Source organism: Eptatretus burgeri, chromosome 1 (assembly GCF_056783735.1).
Source record: "Eptatretus burgeri isolate ZD-2024b chromosome 1, Ebu_testis_v1, whole genome shotgun sequence".
NCBI lineage: Eukaryota > Metazoa > Chordata > Myxini > Myxiniformes > Myxinidae > Eptatretus > Eptatretus burgeri.
This window is the reverse complement of record NC_140961.1, coordinates 83518620-83536523: the sequence shown is the minus strand read 5'-3', so window position 1 is coordinate 83536523 and position 17904 is coordinate 83518620. Positions and strand designations below refer to the sequence as shown.

Sequence of the window (17904 nt, the reverse complement as noted above, 5' to 3'; positions counted from 1 at the left end):
AGACCAAAGATTCAACTGCATGTCTCACTATTGGCAAATAATGCACAATTACAATGTACAGATATATTTTTACAGTTTATTGGTCATCTAAAATAATGAAAAATAAATAAAATAAAGAATCAACAACAGCAAAATTTATTCAGAAATATCTAAATCTAAAAATATGCATTGAGTTTCCTTCCTCCTCTTTTTCTGTTAATAAATTCATTCAACTGCTTGACATGTCCATTTGCACACCCAATACCATTGTCAGCTTGTTGCCTTTTTTGTTTTTAACCCTGTGTAATGTTACTGTTCCATAAGTCTAGATCATGTCTCCAAAAAAAAAAAGAAAAACTAAAGGTTACCCTTTTCAAATCCCTGTGATCAACATCTGATGGTCAAACTGATGGCTTGTTCAATTAAAGAGTAGCATTGCTGTATTTTTGTTTTTGCATCAAAATTTCTACTTTTTCCACCTTGCAGGTTGATATCACATACCATTAAAAGTGGTGCCACTATAGATGGACAGAGAGTCATAATCACAGGCCACATGATCCTCCAAGTCAAAGTGCAAAAATTCCAGGAGGATGCTCTTCCCCATGGAAACCTCAATGGTCCAGACACAGAACCTGAAAACAAATTTAATTGCATAGCAAATGTCCATCACCATTACAAGACAGATTTCAAAAGCAGGCCAATAAATCAAGCAAGTCAAAAACTCAGCCAGAAAAATGGCATCCATGTTAATTTGAGTGGCCCTTTAAGAGAATAGGAATGCAAATGCATACTCTGAGGTGCTCTGCTACCATAACAATAACAAAAATAATAAAAAAAAAACTTCAGAAAGTGATCGACATGAAACGGTTGAATCAATTAAAATAGAAAACAACTTTCTCAAAAAGGCCATCTTACATAACTCACAGGTTGTTTGCGTACGTTCCATTATCAAGAGGGTAAGAAAGCACACCCTCATCGTTCCTTATAACAATTCCTGACGACTCACAGCCATCTGCAAAGAGGACATCTCCTTATAAAGTTTATTACAAATATCCACAATTCAAAAATTTGGATTACAATTAATACAATAGCATGGAATTCACGTATTTTGTTTTTAAAGAGCTATAACTGCAAAAAAGAAAGCGGTTCCCTGGCAATCAACAATTTACAGCATAAGGGTAAACACAATGAGCTGCATTTGTGGTCAAGCATTTGAGCACTTCTAACTTGAAGATACCTCATTTCCAAGAGCATCGATAAACTACAAATCCGAGCAGATTTTGATTCCACCACACAACACATTGATAGTCGATGCGAGTTTGACCGAGATGGGTCGTATTTTTTCCAGCATATTTGTGGCAAAGTTGCATCAACTTTTTTCAGCCAAACGTATAGATGCCATTAGTTTATGGAATTTTTTTTTCAGAAAATATCTTTTAAATGACAATAATAATAGCACACAAAAACCAGAAGTGAACATGTGCATCCATCACTTGATTGGTCGATGTTGGAATGCGCTTCAAATCTAGCAAGTTTGTGGAAAGTGTCCAAAAAAAAAAGGATACAATATCAGCATAGCTCAAAATTCCAGATAATTTTGGTTGGTTAGAGATGCAGCGTCAGTCAGCAGGGTTGCCTGTCAACCACTGAATTATCAATGTATCTTTGCCATCACCAACACCTCACATATGATTCACTCATATAATTGTGCTTTTCATCAGTTTATTGTATTCAAGACTTATGGCACTTCCTCTTCTGGTGCACTGTTCAATACACCTCTGGCAACCAACTGTATTTGGCTCGTGGTCATTGGTGTGCGTGACCTTCCCATGGTTATCAATTAACCTCACTCTGTCCCAATCTATCACATTGCCAGCATGGGTTGAACAATGCTGCTTAGAAACCAGAAAAGTACTATGGTTCATAAACGCAAAACTGAAACAAAAGCAAATTTTCGAAATTGAGAATTTCAAACCTGTTTATCATATTTTTCACACATACAAATGTGCCATTGAGCAGCGAATTAAACTTCAGTGAAAGTCACAGTAACTTAAGGCTGAAATGCTTCAGTGGTGTTAAGGTGAAAAAACAGATCAGAAACAGCATTTTAAATTTTATTTTATTTTTGTTTTCCTTTCTTTGAATTGTTCCTCTTGTTTCACTTTGACATCAAGATATGCCTTTTGCTTCTCACAGTAACAAAATATCAAACACGGATGCCACCATTACATTTGCTTTACTCAAGATCCTGATGCTGCAACTTTTATTAACAATTCAACACAAACACAAAATCCATTGTTCGTTCTTCAGTTGCTACACATACCTTTCCCACTCTTTCCTCGAGGCCCTATTAAAGAAACAAACAAACAAAAAACAAAAAACAGATTAAACATTTAGATAGACCAGTCAACAGTGAATTCTCACAACGTGCACAAAAAGCTAGTTTGTGAACTCATCACTTCTGCATTACCATCATTCGACAATCAAAATTCCTTATTGCATTACAGTGAAATGATGACAAAGACATTTCACTTTGAAACTGATCACAGCAACTTTGAATGTTGTTATACACCCAAAGCTTACTTTAGGGAAAGATACAACATGAACTGGCAGAATAGTCAGGTTATTATCTCTTTCTCTCCACCCCCAGTTAACAAGTTCTGCAGTAATGATTTTGGTTTGTTGGCAGATTTACTTAAATGAAGAATCAAACTCAGACACTTTGGACCAAATAAAAACTATCAACTACTACAACACACCACTGTACAATTATAATCTGCATTTTTAAAAAAAGTAAAAATATGAAACAGACTTGGGTAAAATCCATCACTTCTAAAAATTTTTTTATTGAAAAACAGCAATAAAGGAATACCAATCATCCAAGGAAATCACCAGCATTTAACTGTGTCAGTAACCATGGAAGCAGGTCAACAACATTGCAGAACATGCCCGGAGATCCCAGCTGTTCAACTCGCTGGTCCCATCCACGAGCGCAACCAATACCCCACGACACCACACCGGTCAACACCCATGGGCCACTTTCCCGCTGGCATACCAGAGGCCCACCGGAATCACCCTGGTCACATGATACACTCACTCAGACCAACACTTGCTTGTACATTTATCTGCAGAAGTTGACAGATTCATGTCTGCTCCATTAGGAATGCAATGGCCCATATATTAAGTTGTAAATTAAAACAAACAAACAAACAACCAAAAAAAAAAAATTATTAACGACCTCCACCACCCACCTTATATCCCCATACACCTCCCCTTTCAAATTTTTCCAAATTTTCCATCTTCCTGCCATCCAAGCTCAATTTTTTTTCTCTTTTCTCTTTAACCCATGCTCAACCTTATGATCACCACCCATTATTTTTGCACACTTAATTACACGTCTGATTAGAAATAACTTCACACCTACAAAGAGTAAAATACCATATTTGCTTTATTACGTGCTGCTATTTTGTACAAATAATCAATATTTCCTCCTGGAGACAAAGCACCTGACAGGCATCTCGGCCCCCATCAGGAAAGCCAGCACAGAGCATGGTGGAGTCGGGTGCTGGAAGGCCAAGGGACGCAAGCACTTTTGTACACCTAGTGCGCCCAAGCAGTGGGAGTGCAACTTCTTGGAGCTTGCTAGGTAGACGGCCTCCTGTAAGTGGCAAACCAAACGAGGAACATCAATTTTAAATTATCAAAGGAGATCAACATACTCCACTTGGACTGCATACTGAAAGAAAATATGGGCACATTCAATAAATGTATTCGAAACATAGTGCACTACTTGTGGTTTAAAGTATTTTATAAGCAGCTGGGTAATTGGTTAAGGTTGGTCGAGGTAATACTATAATATACGCTTTGGGAATACAACTACAAGCCAATGAATCAAGTTTCACCATAAGAATCTTTACCAGGTGGACACTGCCTCAACAAACACCAATTTAGATGAAATTTAAGAACAAAATGATGGTCACAGTGCCTTTTGTTTAGATTAATCCACCACATAAAACAATCATAGCAGCTCAGAAAAAGTAACAAGTATATATATATATATATATATATATATATTTGGAAATTGTGTTTGGACAGTCTAAATAAACAGTATACACAAAAGAGGGCATGAAAGTGGGCGAGAGTGGGGCACAATATGAACAAATAAAGATGGAGATGAAGGGAATGAGCAAGGCATAGGGAAATAAATGTGGGTTTATGGACATGCAAGGGGAAGTACAGGTTCTCACCTTCAGCTAACTTCCCCCATCCACTTGTAATACATAAGGTGCCATCAGGGAAGACCTCACCAACATTAGGAAGACAAGCTGGCTGCACCATGGATCCTACTCGTCATGCGTCAGAAACACAAATAGTCACATGATAAAGCCCAATTGTTTAGTTTACATTATATCCACAGATAAAAAAAATGTCAAAACCCTCCAGAACATTTTTTAAATTCTTATTCTACCCGATAAGTTTTCATACATAAAATTAAAGTTGCAAAACCAACAAAAAAAATAAAATAAAATAAAAAACTAATGGAAGGAGGAAATTCCTGTAAAAAATTCAAAATATGAGGTTCAACTACCATACAACTGTTGCTTAAAAAAAAAAGGGGGAAAAAGATAAAATGACTCGAACCCACCAAACTTTATATCCTCTTTTAATCCCAGCAGGGCAATGTCAAAGTTGACTGGGTTCTCAGGATCAAAGTCCGGATGTCGAACAACCTTTGATATGCCGAGTTTTTGCTCTTCTGGATCAGTCCTCTTCAGGTCATGCTCCCCCACCATGACCATCACAGATTTAAGCACAGTCCTTCAAAATATATATTTGTGTCAGCACAAAATTTTAAAGTCTGATCACCCATTAAACACCTAGAATATTTTATATATATATATATATATATATATATATATATATATATATATATATATATATATATATATATATATATATATATATATATATATATATGTATTCATGCATGCACAATAATCTCGCAAGTCACAATGTAACAGCCAAAGCAACGGCTCTTCTCCCGATTTCAATCGAGCACAATTTTACTTGCATCTTCTTTGGACAGGCAGAGGTTCAAATAATCATTTCAATTTGTCCTCTATGGCATTTACAGTCAGGTGTCGTGTGAATGAAAAGGGAGGTTACTGTATCATTTTCCGGACGATGGCAGTGATGGCCATATAATCATAGGTGGGCTGGTTGATCAGATTTAAATGGCTTCAGTGCTGCAACTTGCAGTTCAACTCTGCATTGTTGATGTGATCTTGCCACCAGATTCAAAGGATTCACTCAGATTTAATGTTACCAATATCACGTCGGCTAATCAGTTTGGAAGCTATGGGCCGGATTCAGGGCCTATTCCTTCTTATAACTAGTCCAATTTGGAACTCTCATGGCCGATTGAGCAGCGCTCCAAGAACCTTACCTCATCAGGGTCACAATCAAGATGAACCCGAGGGGTGGTTCTCACCGACGAGGAAATCAATTTAATAATGAGCATCAAGCAAAAAAATACAAATATCCTTTAAAGGAGCCAAGCAAACTCAGCTGTTCTGACTCAGGGATCATAGCAATCTGAATGACAAGAATATCCAAGGAGTTCAACACAGTAAACCCTCAAATATTGCAGGGTTAGCTGTCTGGAAAATACTGGGATAGTTGAAACCATGATCATGGAAACCAAGGGCCAATGGGAAAGAGTGGGTTCAGTTCCTGGGCTTTGAGAAAATAGAGGAAGGTGGGTGGTAGCCATAAATAAACACAATACAATTGAAACAAGTTAAAAATAATAATAATAATAATAATAATAATAATAAATAAGACATAAAATGTCATAGCCCTTGTTAATTTCATAATTTTGCTGTACGAAGTTAAAGGACCAGCCCATATTTATGTACAACTAAAATGTGGTTGCCAGTCGACCATAAGGCCATCTTTGATCAGATTGCAAAATAAAGTGAGGGGCACGTGAATGCCATCATGTCCTGTGCTTGTGCCACGTTTGAACAAAATCAGACCATGCATGTCAGAAATGGTTGGGGACACATTCAAGTAACAAAATGACCACCAGTCAGCCATCTTGGATATGATCTTGAAATAAAATAACGTGCTTATGCAAGCCAATCATTACATGTATGTATACCAAGTTTGAACAAGATCAGTAAATGCATGTCTGAGAAATGGTTGAGGGCGAGTTTTGACACCTTTTTTTAATTTAAATTTTTTTAAATGCAACGAAAATGTCCGCCTGTCGGCCATCTTTCATCATATCACAAAATAAAATGATGTGCGTATGCGTATCATGTGTTGTCTGTGTAAAGTACAAAAAAAGTGATATACATTGTTGGTTGATACATCATATGGTTAGACACACATGAAAAGAGACCAAATCCACAAGCCGAAATGGGGGCAAACAAACATGTAAAATATATATATATATATATATATATATATATATATATATATATATATATATATATATATATATATATATATTATGCATGTTAACATTGAAATAAACTTGAAAATACAATAGTGTACATTAAAGAAAAACACAAGACTTTTACCTTTTAAATTTATTCCAAAAGTGGTGGTTTTTACAAAATAACGAGGTGGGTGAGCACAAGAACATTATGTACTCATAGTGTACTCTGCCGTAAAGAGAAAACCAAACTTCGCTCGGAATAATGATGGTGTTGGAGGGGGAGGGTGGAGCAGGGAGTGGTGAGCAGTGAGTGAGCGAAGGGGGAGGAGGGGAGGAGATTGGAACCATACTCTGGGCAGAGCGTTGGTGCTGCTTAAGCAATCTCCTTGTTTATTGGGCACAATCCTGGACGGGTCACCACTCCGACACAGTATACCAGCATTCTGGCACTCATTTTGCTGAACTCGAAGGCTGACAGGCTGAGGTAACCACACCTGGTATTAATTCAACAGCTGAGCGGGATTTTAACTCAGGTCCTGAGGATGCAAAGCCCTCCAACCATGAAGCCAACATCAGGCATGGGGGGGGGGGATTCAGAAGATTCAGTGATCGGAAGAGGAGCATTAGCTTGATGGCAAAAATTGCCTGCAGCATTACTACAGAGAACAGAAGGGGAAGACAACCCTTAACCACCTTACCTTGAACTGCAGAGCCGATCTTTCCGACGTGGAGAGGAAGGCATCAGATGGCATCCTCTTACAGAATAATAGTCTCATCGGCGTTGAAAACCTGCTCCGGGATAAATCCCTTAACTTGATTTAGTTCCACGAGCTGGGTAGTTTTTCACACCATGATGACCGGCTGATGCCGCTTTCCTGACTCATGTTACATGATGAAGGACAAGTCCTCTTGATTTACTCAAAACAGTCGTTGAAGCCTTTGGCTTGGTTACCGAGTTTTGGGAAACACCTCTTTTGATCCGATTTGACTGGGATGCTGGAACGGTGAAGAACCATGACCTTTATAATGCTAAAGTGGCGATTGTCCTATCAAAACATTGGTGAGGTGACGTGGTTTGAGAATGAAGCATGAGAACAGGGGTTTGAGTCCAGGTGTCAGAAAATGAGGGTTTGAGAAATAATTGAATATGAAGTTGGAAAAAAAAAATGAAAGTTTGGGAATGAGGTTTGAAGGAAAATAAATGTTGAGGAATGAGGAAGAGAACAATGTGGAAGGTTCCACCTACAATCATTGACCACATCATGGTGGTCCACAGAAGTCAAATTTTCACCTCTAGCCAACCGATCTAAAACTCGATCTTTTCACATATCATAATATTTCTCTGCCTTTTGGCAAACTAACTTTATCCATCGCTTTACGTTTGGGCACGATAAAAACGGTGCAAAAGTAGCAATGCTCGTAATGGGAGATAACCGTATACGCACAGGACACAAATGATGACTCATCTCAAGCTCAAAAACCACGATTGGTCAAAATTAAATCCAACAATCATGAAATGGGAACAATAGGTCAAAATCAATGATGTTTGAAGGTTTACTGTAATTTGCATATAAAAGGAGGGGAATAACAACAAGGTAATTATTGATTCACACAAAACTGTACCGGTATATTTACAATAAATGGCACATGTGCCCTGGGAGTTGGTACGTAACGAAGGCTCAACTAACTTTAGGCCTCAGCTTATACACATGTATACAGGACAATGACACTGGACAAACAGTATATGTGATGCGAGCCTGCAATTCCAGCATCATGAACACCGTGCTCAGAATGGAATAAAAACAAAACAGACCAACAAATAGTTGACAAAAGTAGATTCGATAACAAGAACTGATTCAGAAACAAGTACTTTGTTTGAGGGATGCAATGTGCTGCTGTAACCACCCATCGTGCGTCGATTATCGTCCCACCACAATAGTGCTTTGCTCCTTTGTTACTGAGAGACACCTGCAAACAGAAACCAATTAGCCCACGATGAATTAAAGACCAAAATCAGGTACCACACACATGTTGTGACATCACTGTATAGCACAATTTCTGTTGACATTTGCCCTGTTACAACACATACCTGCCATGGGTGCATACCAGCCAAGGCTGTGTGTCCACCCACAATTCGGCTTTTGAACTCTGTAGGCAGCATACCAGCACGATCCTCCACAGCTATACCCATGGGCCGAGTTCCACATTTTCCTTTAACACAGCAAAGGATGAAGGGAAAGAATTCACAATTGGTTTCAAAATAAGTATACATATAAAACACGGTCATCCAAAGTTACACTGATACAATGCTGAATGCAGATCATGCTTCTTAAAGGGTAGACAAGGGGACAGCAACTGAGTAACAGACAAGGAGGTCCAAGTACTATTGGGGATGCATTTGACCATGAGAGGATGATGCAACTTCATTTCCAGGGGGACATCATCTTCATATTTCCAGATTATCATTGTCTCAAACACCATCATCGTACTCAATTTCTCACTGTCCATGTACTGATCTTATACCTCTCAGCCCACAAGAGTACCTTGGACTACAACTTGGACTCCACTCCCACATCTCGTTTGTCTTTGTGTTGTTCCATCCTTCAAACAGCGAGTCCATCTACATCTCTCTCTGACAACATGGAACAACTTTTACCGACTCTTCCCAACACATAGCAATTTCAATTGTCACGATGCAAATTTACTGGGTGTTCCCACTCTCACCAACCATGGCACTTCAACAGCAGACTGCTGTAACACCATGGGACCAACTCGATCTGTGAACTTTCCAACGAGGATGTCTCCCAATGGCAGATCCTCCCTTCTGGACTTTGATATTACACACTTCCCTGCAAATATCTCCTGCGCTTCCTCAGCTTCATCTGATCATATACTTGTGAGAGCAAACGTATCTCTGCCTATTCTCAGGGAGCTGCCTCAGTGCCAGTATGTCTGGAAGTTCACCCAGGCAGATTGGCAGCAATTGCAAGCAGACATCTCTCTTCAGGAGTCATCTCCCACATATACTCTCCCTGATGGTATCTCAATCTGGGAATTCTTCCAAAGAAACCTCTCTACCTCTACCTCTCAGATTCATCCCTCTCATTTTCAGTTATCCTACCCTTCTTCCCACTCCTGGTATACCAAATCGTGTGGTAGGCAGTTGCTCTGAAACAACTTACCTGCTCTTCCTGGCAGGCTGGAGGCAAACTCAGTGCATTCCAAAAAGCCCACAACAAATGTGTGTCCACTCTCAGGAGAGCCAGAAAACATCTGTCCAACCTCAAAAAGGAACTTTCTAATTTGTCCCTCTCCTCCAAAACCTGTTGGGGGGCTTGACAAGTGTCTCGGGAGTATGCTTCCCTTCCAATCCCACCCCTCGTCAAATGGCATCACAGCCGACTCTGCTCGTGAGAGGCCAAATGCCTAAATTCTGCGTTTGCTTCCAAATATTGTCCCCAACCCCTTGATTTCTGTACCGCCAACATTCAGTCACACCAACCACCCCTGGACTCTGTCTTTTGCACCTGAAAAGGTGCAGACGTTTGCCAACCCTTCGACACTGCTACTGGACTGAACAGCATCAGCTCGTGTGTCCCAAATACTTGCTCTGCTATTACACATCTTCTCTCCACTTTTCACGCTATCATTTAACCTCGGAAATCTCCCATCAGCTTGGAAAAAAAAAAAAAGAGCCAACACCACTGATTTGCATTAAAATTTACAAAAACTGAGCTGCTTAACTTCAGACCCAACAGCTTACTTCCAATCAAGAGTAAGGTCATGAAATCCATCATCCCAGTTGATACGAAATCCTTCTTTTTCTCCAATAGCCTCATCTCAGATCACCAATTTGGATTCAGATAAGGTCACAACATTGGAGATGCTGCTTCCACTCATCCAACAATGGATGGATGCCCTTAATGTCAGACATGAGATTGGGGCAGTCTCTGGATGCATCTTGTGCTTTCGATATAATCTCGCATACCTCCTTGCTCCCTAAACTCAGGGTAGGCAACCCAGGAATTTGCCAAGGAGTGCAGGCTCAGCGGTCAGCCTGCAACGAAGATATAACAAGGAATAACCAAAATTTGGTGCCAGAAGAGGCCATTCGGATTTGGTCAAACATGCCTACTCTACACCAGCAGAGGTGTTCCATTTCCAATTAACTTTAAGAGCAATTAACCAAGTGGCTTGAGCAATCAAGCGAGCACTCAAACAAAACAATTAAGGAACGGCCGTCTTGGCAAGCAATAGCAAACTGATTGGTAATGGAACACCCCCCCCCCCCAGTAAATAAATCCGTCAAACTAATGACTAAATTCCATTCGTGGGATGGGGATGAGAAAATTGGGGCAGGTACAGGGATAAGAGGGTGTGAAAAAAAATGAAAACTATTTTTGAGGTGGGGGGGGCATTGCAGGCAGTTTTGGGGAAGAACACACATGCACACACTATTGCTTGACAAAATCCTCATCGATATCACACTCAATTCAGATGTACATAATCTCCCAGGCATACCCACGTTACTTGCAAGTCCTGCCAATAACCCTGCACCCCTCTGCTCCAATCCCAGGTAGAGATCCAACTCCAATTGGAAACTATCTACTGTTTCTGCTGCCACTACCTTTTCAGAGATACCATTCCATGAATTAACTATTCTCCAAGTGAAAGACCCCTGCCTTACTCATCTTGCATCTCCTATTCTTTACTTTCGGTCTATACACAGTGGTCCTATAACTGTCGAGACTGCAGAATAACCCTTCTGTACATATTTTGTCTCCACTATTCATCAACTTAAAATATCGACCCTCGCTGCCCCCTCCCTTATCACTGCATGCCCGAGCATGAAAGGGGTATCCCCCCCCCCCTTTCTCCCCTCACCACTGCATGCGGCATGCCTTCACTACCAGTCTACTGCTTGTGCTCGCTGCCACTCAAAAGGTAAAAGTTAAACAGAGAGGAAACACCGAAGACTACCCTTGCCTGCAGCATCACAATTCATCTAGGGCTGGTCCTGCATCTGCCCATTGTTAAGTGTCCACCTTGAAGCACTGCAACTAGTGCATCAGTAACCTGGATGATATCACGGCAAAAATAAATAGACACTCGTATGCCTTTTGTTTTACTGGTGAAACCTATGTACACCAACAGATAGAAGAATAAATTTATAAGGACTATTTAGTAATCCCAACTGTCTACCCTAAAAAGTAAAATACTGATTTAGAGCAACACTTGATTACATTCCTAAGCATCCACAAATTAAAGATGTACAAACGGCACCAATATCAATGCAGCTACAAGTTAACTCGACTCTATTCTCCGAGTGAAAGACACATCTCCTATTCTTTACTTTCAGTCTATACCAATATACCGGCAGCAGTCTATACCGGCAGCAATAGCCAATAGCCAAAAACAGCACTGGCACCAATAGCCAAACTGATCTCAAGAAAAAATAAAAAATAAAAAATAAAAAAGTCCACAAAAATAAACTCCAGTGAGTAATAAATGGGTGAAGGGTTGGCTGTGAGCATGTTTGAAAGGGTCTTTTCCAGTGTGTGAACACAGTATGAAACAAACAGGCCAGTCGTATTATAAAACTTCAGAAGGTGAGGTCTTGTATCTCTGAAGCATGCAGAAGAACCTGAATCCACAGGTCAAGTTGCATGAGACATTGAAAACGATGAGATGCTGCCTTTCCGAACAGTCCGAATTGGGAGGGAGTGGTGTACAATAATTAATTGCACAATTAAAATAAATAAATATGTCTTAAAATTATTAATTTCACATTCAATTGCCAAATAGCATACCTAAACCACCAGTTTCATCCAAAGCTTAAACTTTTTGAAAAATCTAGTAATTAATTGAAAAATAAATAATCAATTAATTGATTAATAAATCGAAAATACCCTCAATAGGCAAATCACTTGGTCACTGTCATCTAAATATCAGCTTCCGAGCTCAAAATATGCCTAAAACATTGCCAGGATGCAAAATAAAATAAATAAATCGATAATAATAAAGTAATTAATCAATTAATTGATGAATGAAAAAAGAAACAAAAAAACAAGTCACATTGGTCATGAAATTTCAGCTTCCAAGCTCAAAGGATGCACGAGATATCGCCCGGACAAACAAGAAAACAAACAAAGAAAAAGAAGTACAGAGCACAATACATGCTTGCAAAATCCAACCCCCTCTCAAAAATTTGCCATTGACACCAAATTTTCCATTTCATCAAGATTAAAATCGACAATCTTGATTAAAGCTCAGGTCAATCGGATGAAAAGTGATTATTTTTCATATTTAAATTGATGATTTTAGAAGTTTGACCTTTTGATATCAAAATATAGATGGTTTCCCAATTCAGTAACGCACTATGCAATTGCCGTTTAATTTTCAAGTCAATTGAATGAAAATTGACGATTTCAGAAATTTGTCCTCATAACCTATGACCTCAAAATCAATAGGCTTCTCAGTTGAGACAAACTATACATAGAGCTTGGTAAAGTTTCACGATGATCACTTTGGAATAATGACCTGTAGGCAATTGACAGACATAACTAGAAGGGCACTTTGTAGAGCGCATCCCTCCGCCATGTCATACCTGAGCCACGAGAACACATCGGACCCAATACATTTTTGATACATCATGCTATACAGTAAAATATCGTTTTTGGCCCTATCAATGGTGAAAAATCACTTTAAAAATTAAATAATTCTTGTATCCAGACTGGATTCAGATCTTCACCAAAATCGAAATAATTTATCCTTGCCACACCCCCAACCTGTCCACAATGTTTTGATGTCATACTATACATGACTTTTGGCCCCATCTCTCTATGGTGAAGAATCACTTAAAAATAAATAAAGAAAATTCTCATAGTTGGATCCAGATCGGGATATTCACCAAAATTGAATCGATTCATCCTTGCCACACACACACACCCAACCTGTCCAGAAAATTTAATCTGGATACGTCCACAACTTTGAGATATCCTGCACACAAAGTCAAACCATCCAAATCCCCCATCTTTTCTACCCCCGATAATCCACCCAAGCGCACTTCCTTCAATTCCCCTGCTTTCCTTCCTGAAAGTCCCTGTAATGTCCATCTTCTCTTCCCCATGTTCCCCGTCCCATCCCTCTCCCTTCCACAGATCTCCTAATGTGTCTGTTCCCCACTGTTTTGTCCCTCCCACTCCCGCCCCTCGTCTCATGCCCCCTTTCTATGCTCTCATATGAGCCTCGACAAGGTATACAAAAAAAAGGGGTGAAAACAACCTCCTTCACCTTAGGTGGTGAAGGTAATAAAATCGACTGACCAATATACTTTGAGGGGGGGGGGGGACAAAAAAAAAATATTTCTTCAATTTTGCAAATAAGAAAATGAAGTGGAAACAGACTACTCCCTTCGGCGCCCAGCAATGTCATGCACCGCCTATATATGGAATGGGGATGGAGCAATGTGCAAAGAGAGACCATTAATTACTAAACCAAAGCATACTCGAAAATTGCAAACTCCAACAAACCAACTTATCCACAACCTGCATAGATTACAAAAAAAAAAGCCTTCGACAGTGTCCTACATTCATCGATTATAAAATGCATGCAAGTATACAAAATTGAACCACAGATGGACACACTGAGCAATGATGCTCTGGAACACAACTCTGATACAACCTTATCTGGAAGGAAAGATTGAAATCCCAGCCATAAAGATAAGACATGGTGTCTTACAATGGTGTCATGATAAGACATGGTGTCAGACATGGTGTCTTACAATGGTGTCATGATAAGACATGGTGTCAGACATGGTGTCAGACATGGTGTCTAACCCTAACACATTTGTACAAGAAAAAAAAAAAAAACCAGTAACAAAAAGAACAGACATCTCAATTGATCAAAGTAGAATAGAGCAACTAGAAAACGAAGCATCCTTCAAATACTTATGGAATACAAGGCCGCCAGGTACAATACAAAACAATGTGTAAACTAATCAGCAAAGAGTACTTGCGCAGCATTAGACATTAGACAAATTCTGAAGCCATCCCTCTCTCTCTCTCTCTCTCTCTCCAAGAAACAACACCAAAGCTATAAACCAACTTACAGTGACGGTATCCCAATAGAGCTGTGCAATTATAAACTGGCTACAATTGGAGATCAACAACTTCGACACAAAACCAAGGAAACGTCTAACTATTCACAAGATGTTCTACCAAAACCAATGCAATGCTGAGGTTGTATTAACCGAGACGAGAGGGAGGAGGTGGTTTGATGGAGTTTAACCAAGTGCACAGAACATCGTGTGGAGGTTTAGCAGAGTATGTGAAACACTAATCAGACTATCTGATGAGATTGGTACACGAGCAAGAAAAACAATTCAAAATCCATCCGTTAGCCAGAAGAGCTTCCATAACGGATTAAATAAACTTCATGTAAATCTCATCAAGTTTGAATTTTTATCGGAATTTTCAATAACATCAAGGCATGAAGAAAACAAGCAAAGTGCTATTAAAAATGGATTAGCTTGCAGTCTTCGCACTAACTAGGTAAATTTCGGAATGGTTGAAGTGCAGACAAGCAGACTTGAACATGTGCAGCTCGTTGACAATAAAACAGATCATCAGGGATAATGGTCGACTTCGAATGTGAAGACAAGCTCACCATTTCCGGCGATCCTCGCATTCACGAAGACCACCATGAGACCCACCAATGGGAGCGTCACCATGGCCACGACCATGACTATGACAATGATGTTGCGTGTCCACAGAACGGTCCAACTTCCAAACAAACGTTGAAAACGAGTTCCACCCGGTTCGTTTATCATTGTCGTCGTGTGGAACGGGTCCACGAATCCAGGTGAGGATAATTTGCCTGATTGGGACCTGGCAGCCAATAAAATTCCTGTTTCGGCACATGTACAAACATGGAATCTTCTTCAATTACTACCTGCTGCCGTTTCATACCTTGAGAAAGGCAATCAGAGTCACGTGTTTCCCCAAAACTGAACCTTGCAATTTGATCGAATAGAAATGGAATCCACCTCCAGATTGTTTTATTCGTGGCAATAATGAAGACCTGGGTCCAAGAAGTCATTAAGTCACATTTTTGAAAAAAATAAGTTGGCACCAGTACTATCTATGTATAATTCCAGCAATATGTGTGTGTCTGTCTGTCTGTCTGTCTGTCTGTCTGTCTGTCTGTCTGTCTGTCTGTCTGTCTGTCTGTCTGTCTGTCTGTCTGTGACCGTGACCGCTGTTTCTCGACAACCACTGATCCGATCTCATTGAAACTTTCCAGGTATATTGCTGGGGACCTGAGGATGTGCTTTTTCAAGGTGTGATATGAATCGGACAAGTGGTTCCTAAGTTATGGCCATTTATTTATCAAACCAATGACAGGACACGGTCCTTGACGTCACAATTGTTCTTCTTTTTTTTCTTTTTCTTTTTTGCACGTATGGCCACTCACGTACGGGCACGTACTAGTAATCTATAATGGCCAGAGCATCATTTGATACCAAAACATTCCGAAAATAACTACTGAAGTCCTGTATATTGGTATGTGGTCATTGTTGAATTCACTAAAATGTGGTGCAAGAAATACCCAAGTCCATAATGTTTGAGCAAGAAGTTCCTAAGTCCATGACTGTCCAATCAAAATGCTGGTATGTGTCACGTGACAAGGTGTGAAAATGGCGACCATGGAGGCTGGACAGCATGGTGTGAATGAGGATAACCCTGATAACAGGCATGACAGGGGAAAAAAACGTAAAAGAAACCCTGGAGACTAGGACAGAAAGAGAATGGAGGATGCCAAAGCATCAAGTATGTCGTTTCTATGCATTATACTTTGCTGGTACTGAAAAAGGCACGACATTCGTCATCAGCTTTTGAGCCCTCATAATGGTGGCCATGGTATTTTTATACTCTTTAAGAGCTGACTTTGTTGTAATATTTCCGATCTGGTATGATTTTGATGCAAACTTTCTGAGCAGGAGGACTTTGCTGAATGAGGGACTTGTGATATGAAAGACGACTGGCACCAAAGTTCGGTTTTCTTTTATCGAGGACATTAATTTCCGATTTAACCGAGTAATTTTGGACTTAACTGGGTAATATTGTAGTTATCTGTGTATTTCTGCATAAAATTAAACCACGAAAGGCAAGGAAACAGCAAAATTGACTGTTTGGCAATCAAAAATGAGCAATAAAGGGCTTTGTGTGTTGAAAGAACTCAAGTCCAGCCATTTTGTCGCAAAAAAGTACCTAAGTCCAGGTATTTAGCCACAAAAAGTACTTAAGTCCAAAACTAATTTTCTCGTTTTTTTCGTAAGGATTATTTTTCCAAAAAAAGGGTTTGTCTGCTCTGTTTTGCCCCTGGAACCAGCAGCAGGCTCCATAGTATGTGCCACCTTAAAAAAGTATCTTCAGCATGTTTTGAAAACTTTGATCCTCAATATCTCAAAAGTGTTATTTTGTGATTAAAGTACTTCTTGCACTCAGGTCTGCAATTAGAGAATGACAATGTCGAACTGAGGATCGTGGATAATCATTCAGGTGAATACTTCATTTCAACCTCCTGCTACCTTTTCTCCCCATCTATGCACTGCACACATGCCCCTTTCATCCCCGAAATCCAACCTCCTCTCATTTTTCCCACATTCACGGGTCCTCCTTGGTCCCCTCATTTCCTCAAATACAATTACCTGTCACTTCCAAATCCATCCATCGTTGCCCGCCGAATGTGCATATGTCATAAATAGAGTACCCATGTTGAAGGCAATGTGCTGGGTGGACTCTGTTGACATCTCGTGAGCAATTCTAGATCTTTTTCTATGCAAGACAAAACGAATTTTCCGATGAATGAATAACTTCACGTCACTATAGTAAACAATGAATACAATAATGATTAAATAAGCTAATTTATCGTTTCCAACGGAGTTTGTCTTCACGAAGTTCAATTTGTGCCTTCACTCGTGTCCTCCAGACGATTGACCAATCTGATAACAGACAGTGTGTCCTCCAGCAGATTGAACAACCGACATGATGTGATGGTTTCGAGAGAGGTCCTGAAGCCACGGAGGACACGCTTTTGCAGTTTCGTTCAGTAAAGACCAAACAAAGTCAACCCATGAGCTCCAGAGAAGCTCTCAACACGACATGTGTGCGGACATGTTGTTCTTGGCCTAAAAAGATGTGATACCGAAAAATGATCACTCCGTCCATCATGTACATTGACCTAACCTCCACATGGGCTCTTGAGAAGCTCGTTGCACAATTGGCATGCAGAAAAAAAAAAACATGGACTTAAGAGTAGCTTTTTCCTCCAGTGACCATACAATCCCATCCTATGACAGATCAGTAAGTCCATGGGTTGAAATAATTCAAGTAAACTAAATTACAGTCTCCATACCTACTGATCAGCTCATGTGTATTTGGTGTGTTGGAGAATGTCAAACAAGAGCCATGGTGTAT

At 39.8% G+C, this 17904-nt stretch overlaps 1 protein-coding gene across 2 annotated transcripts in view; it reads right to left on the bottom strand.

Moving 5' to 3' along the window:
• The window catches only part of LOC147034867 (ovochymase-2-like), a 72909-nt gene extending 57656 nt beyond the window's left edge, over window positions 1-15253 (bottom strand). For both annotated transcript variants that reach the window (XM_085890409.1, XM_085890411.1), the window contains exons 1-10: window positions 15092-15253; window positions 8514-8635; window positions 8295-8392; window positions 4625-4797; window positions 4227-4322; window positions 3486-3637; window positions 2872-3055; window positions 2303-2326; window positions 904-991; window positions 481-611 (exon numbers count right to left, since the gene is read on the bottom strand). In XM_085890409.1, the coding sequence (XP_085746535.1) occupies window positions 481-611; window positions 904-991; window positions 2303-2326; window positions 2872-3055; window positions 3486-3637; window positions 4227-4322; window positions 4625-4797; window positions 8295-8392; window positions 8514-8635; window positions 15092-15167 (1144 nt within the window). In that variant the 5' untranslated portion in view covers window positions 15168-15253. The remainder of the gene's footprint in view (window positions 1-480; window positions 612-903; window positions 992-2302; window positions 2327-2871; window positions 3056-3485; window positions 3638-4226; window positions 4323-4624; window positions 4798-8294; window positions 8393-8513; window positions 8636-15091) is intronic.
• Between the last annotated feature and the right edge of the window lie 2651 nt (window positions 15254-17904).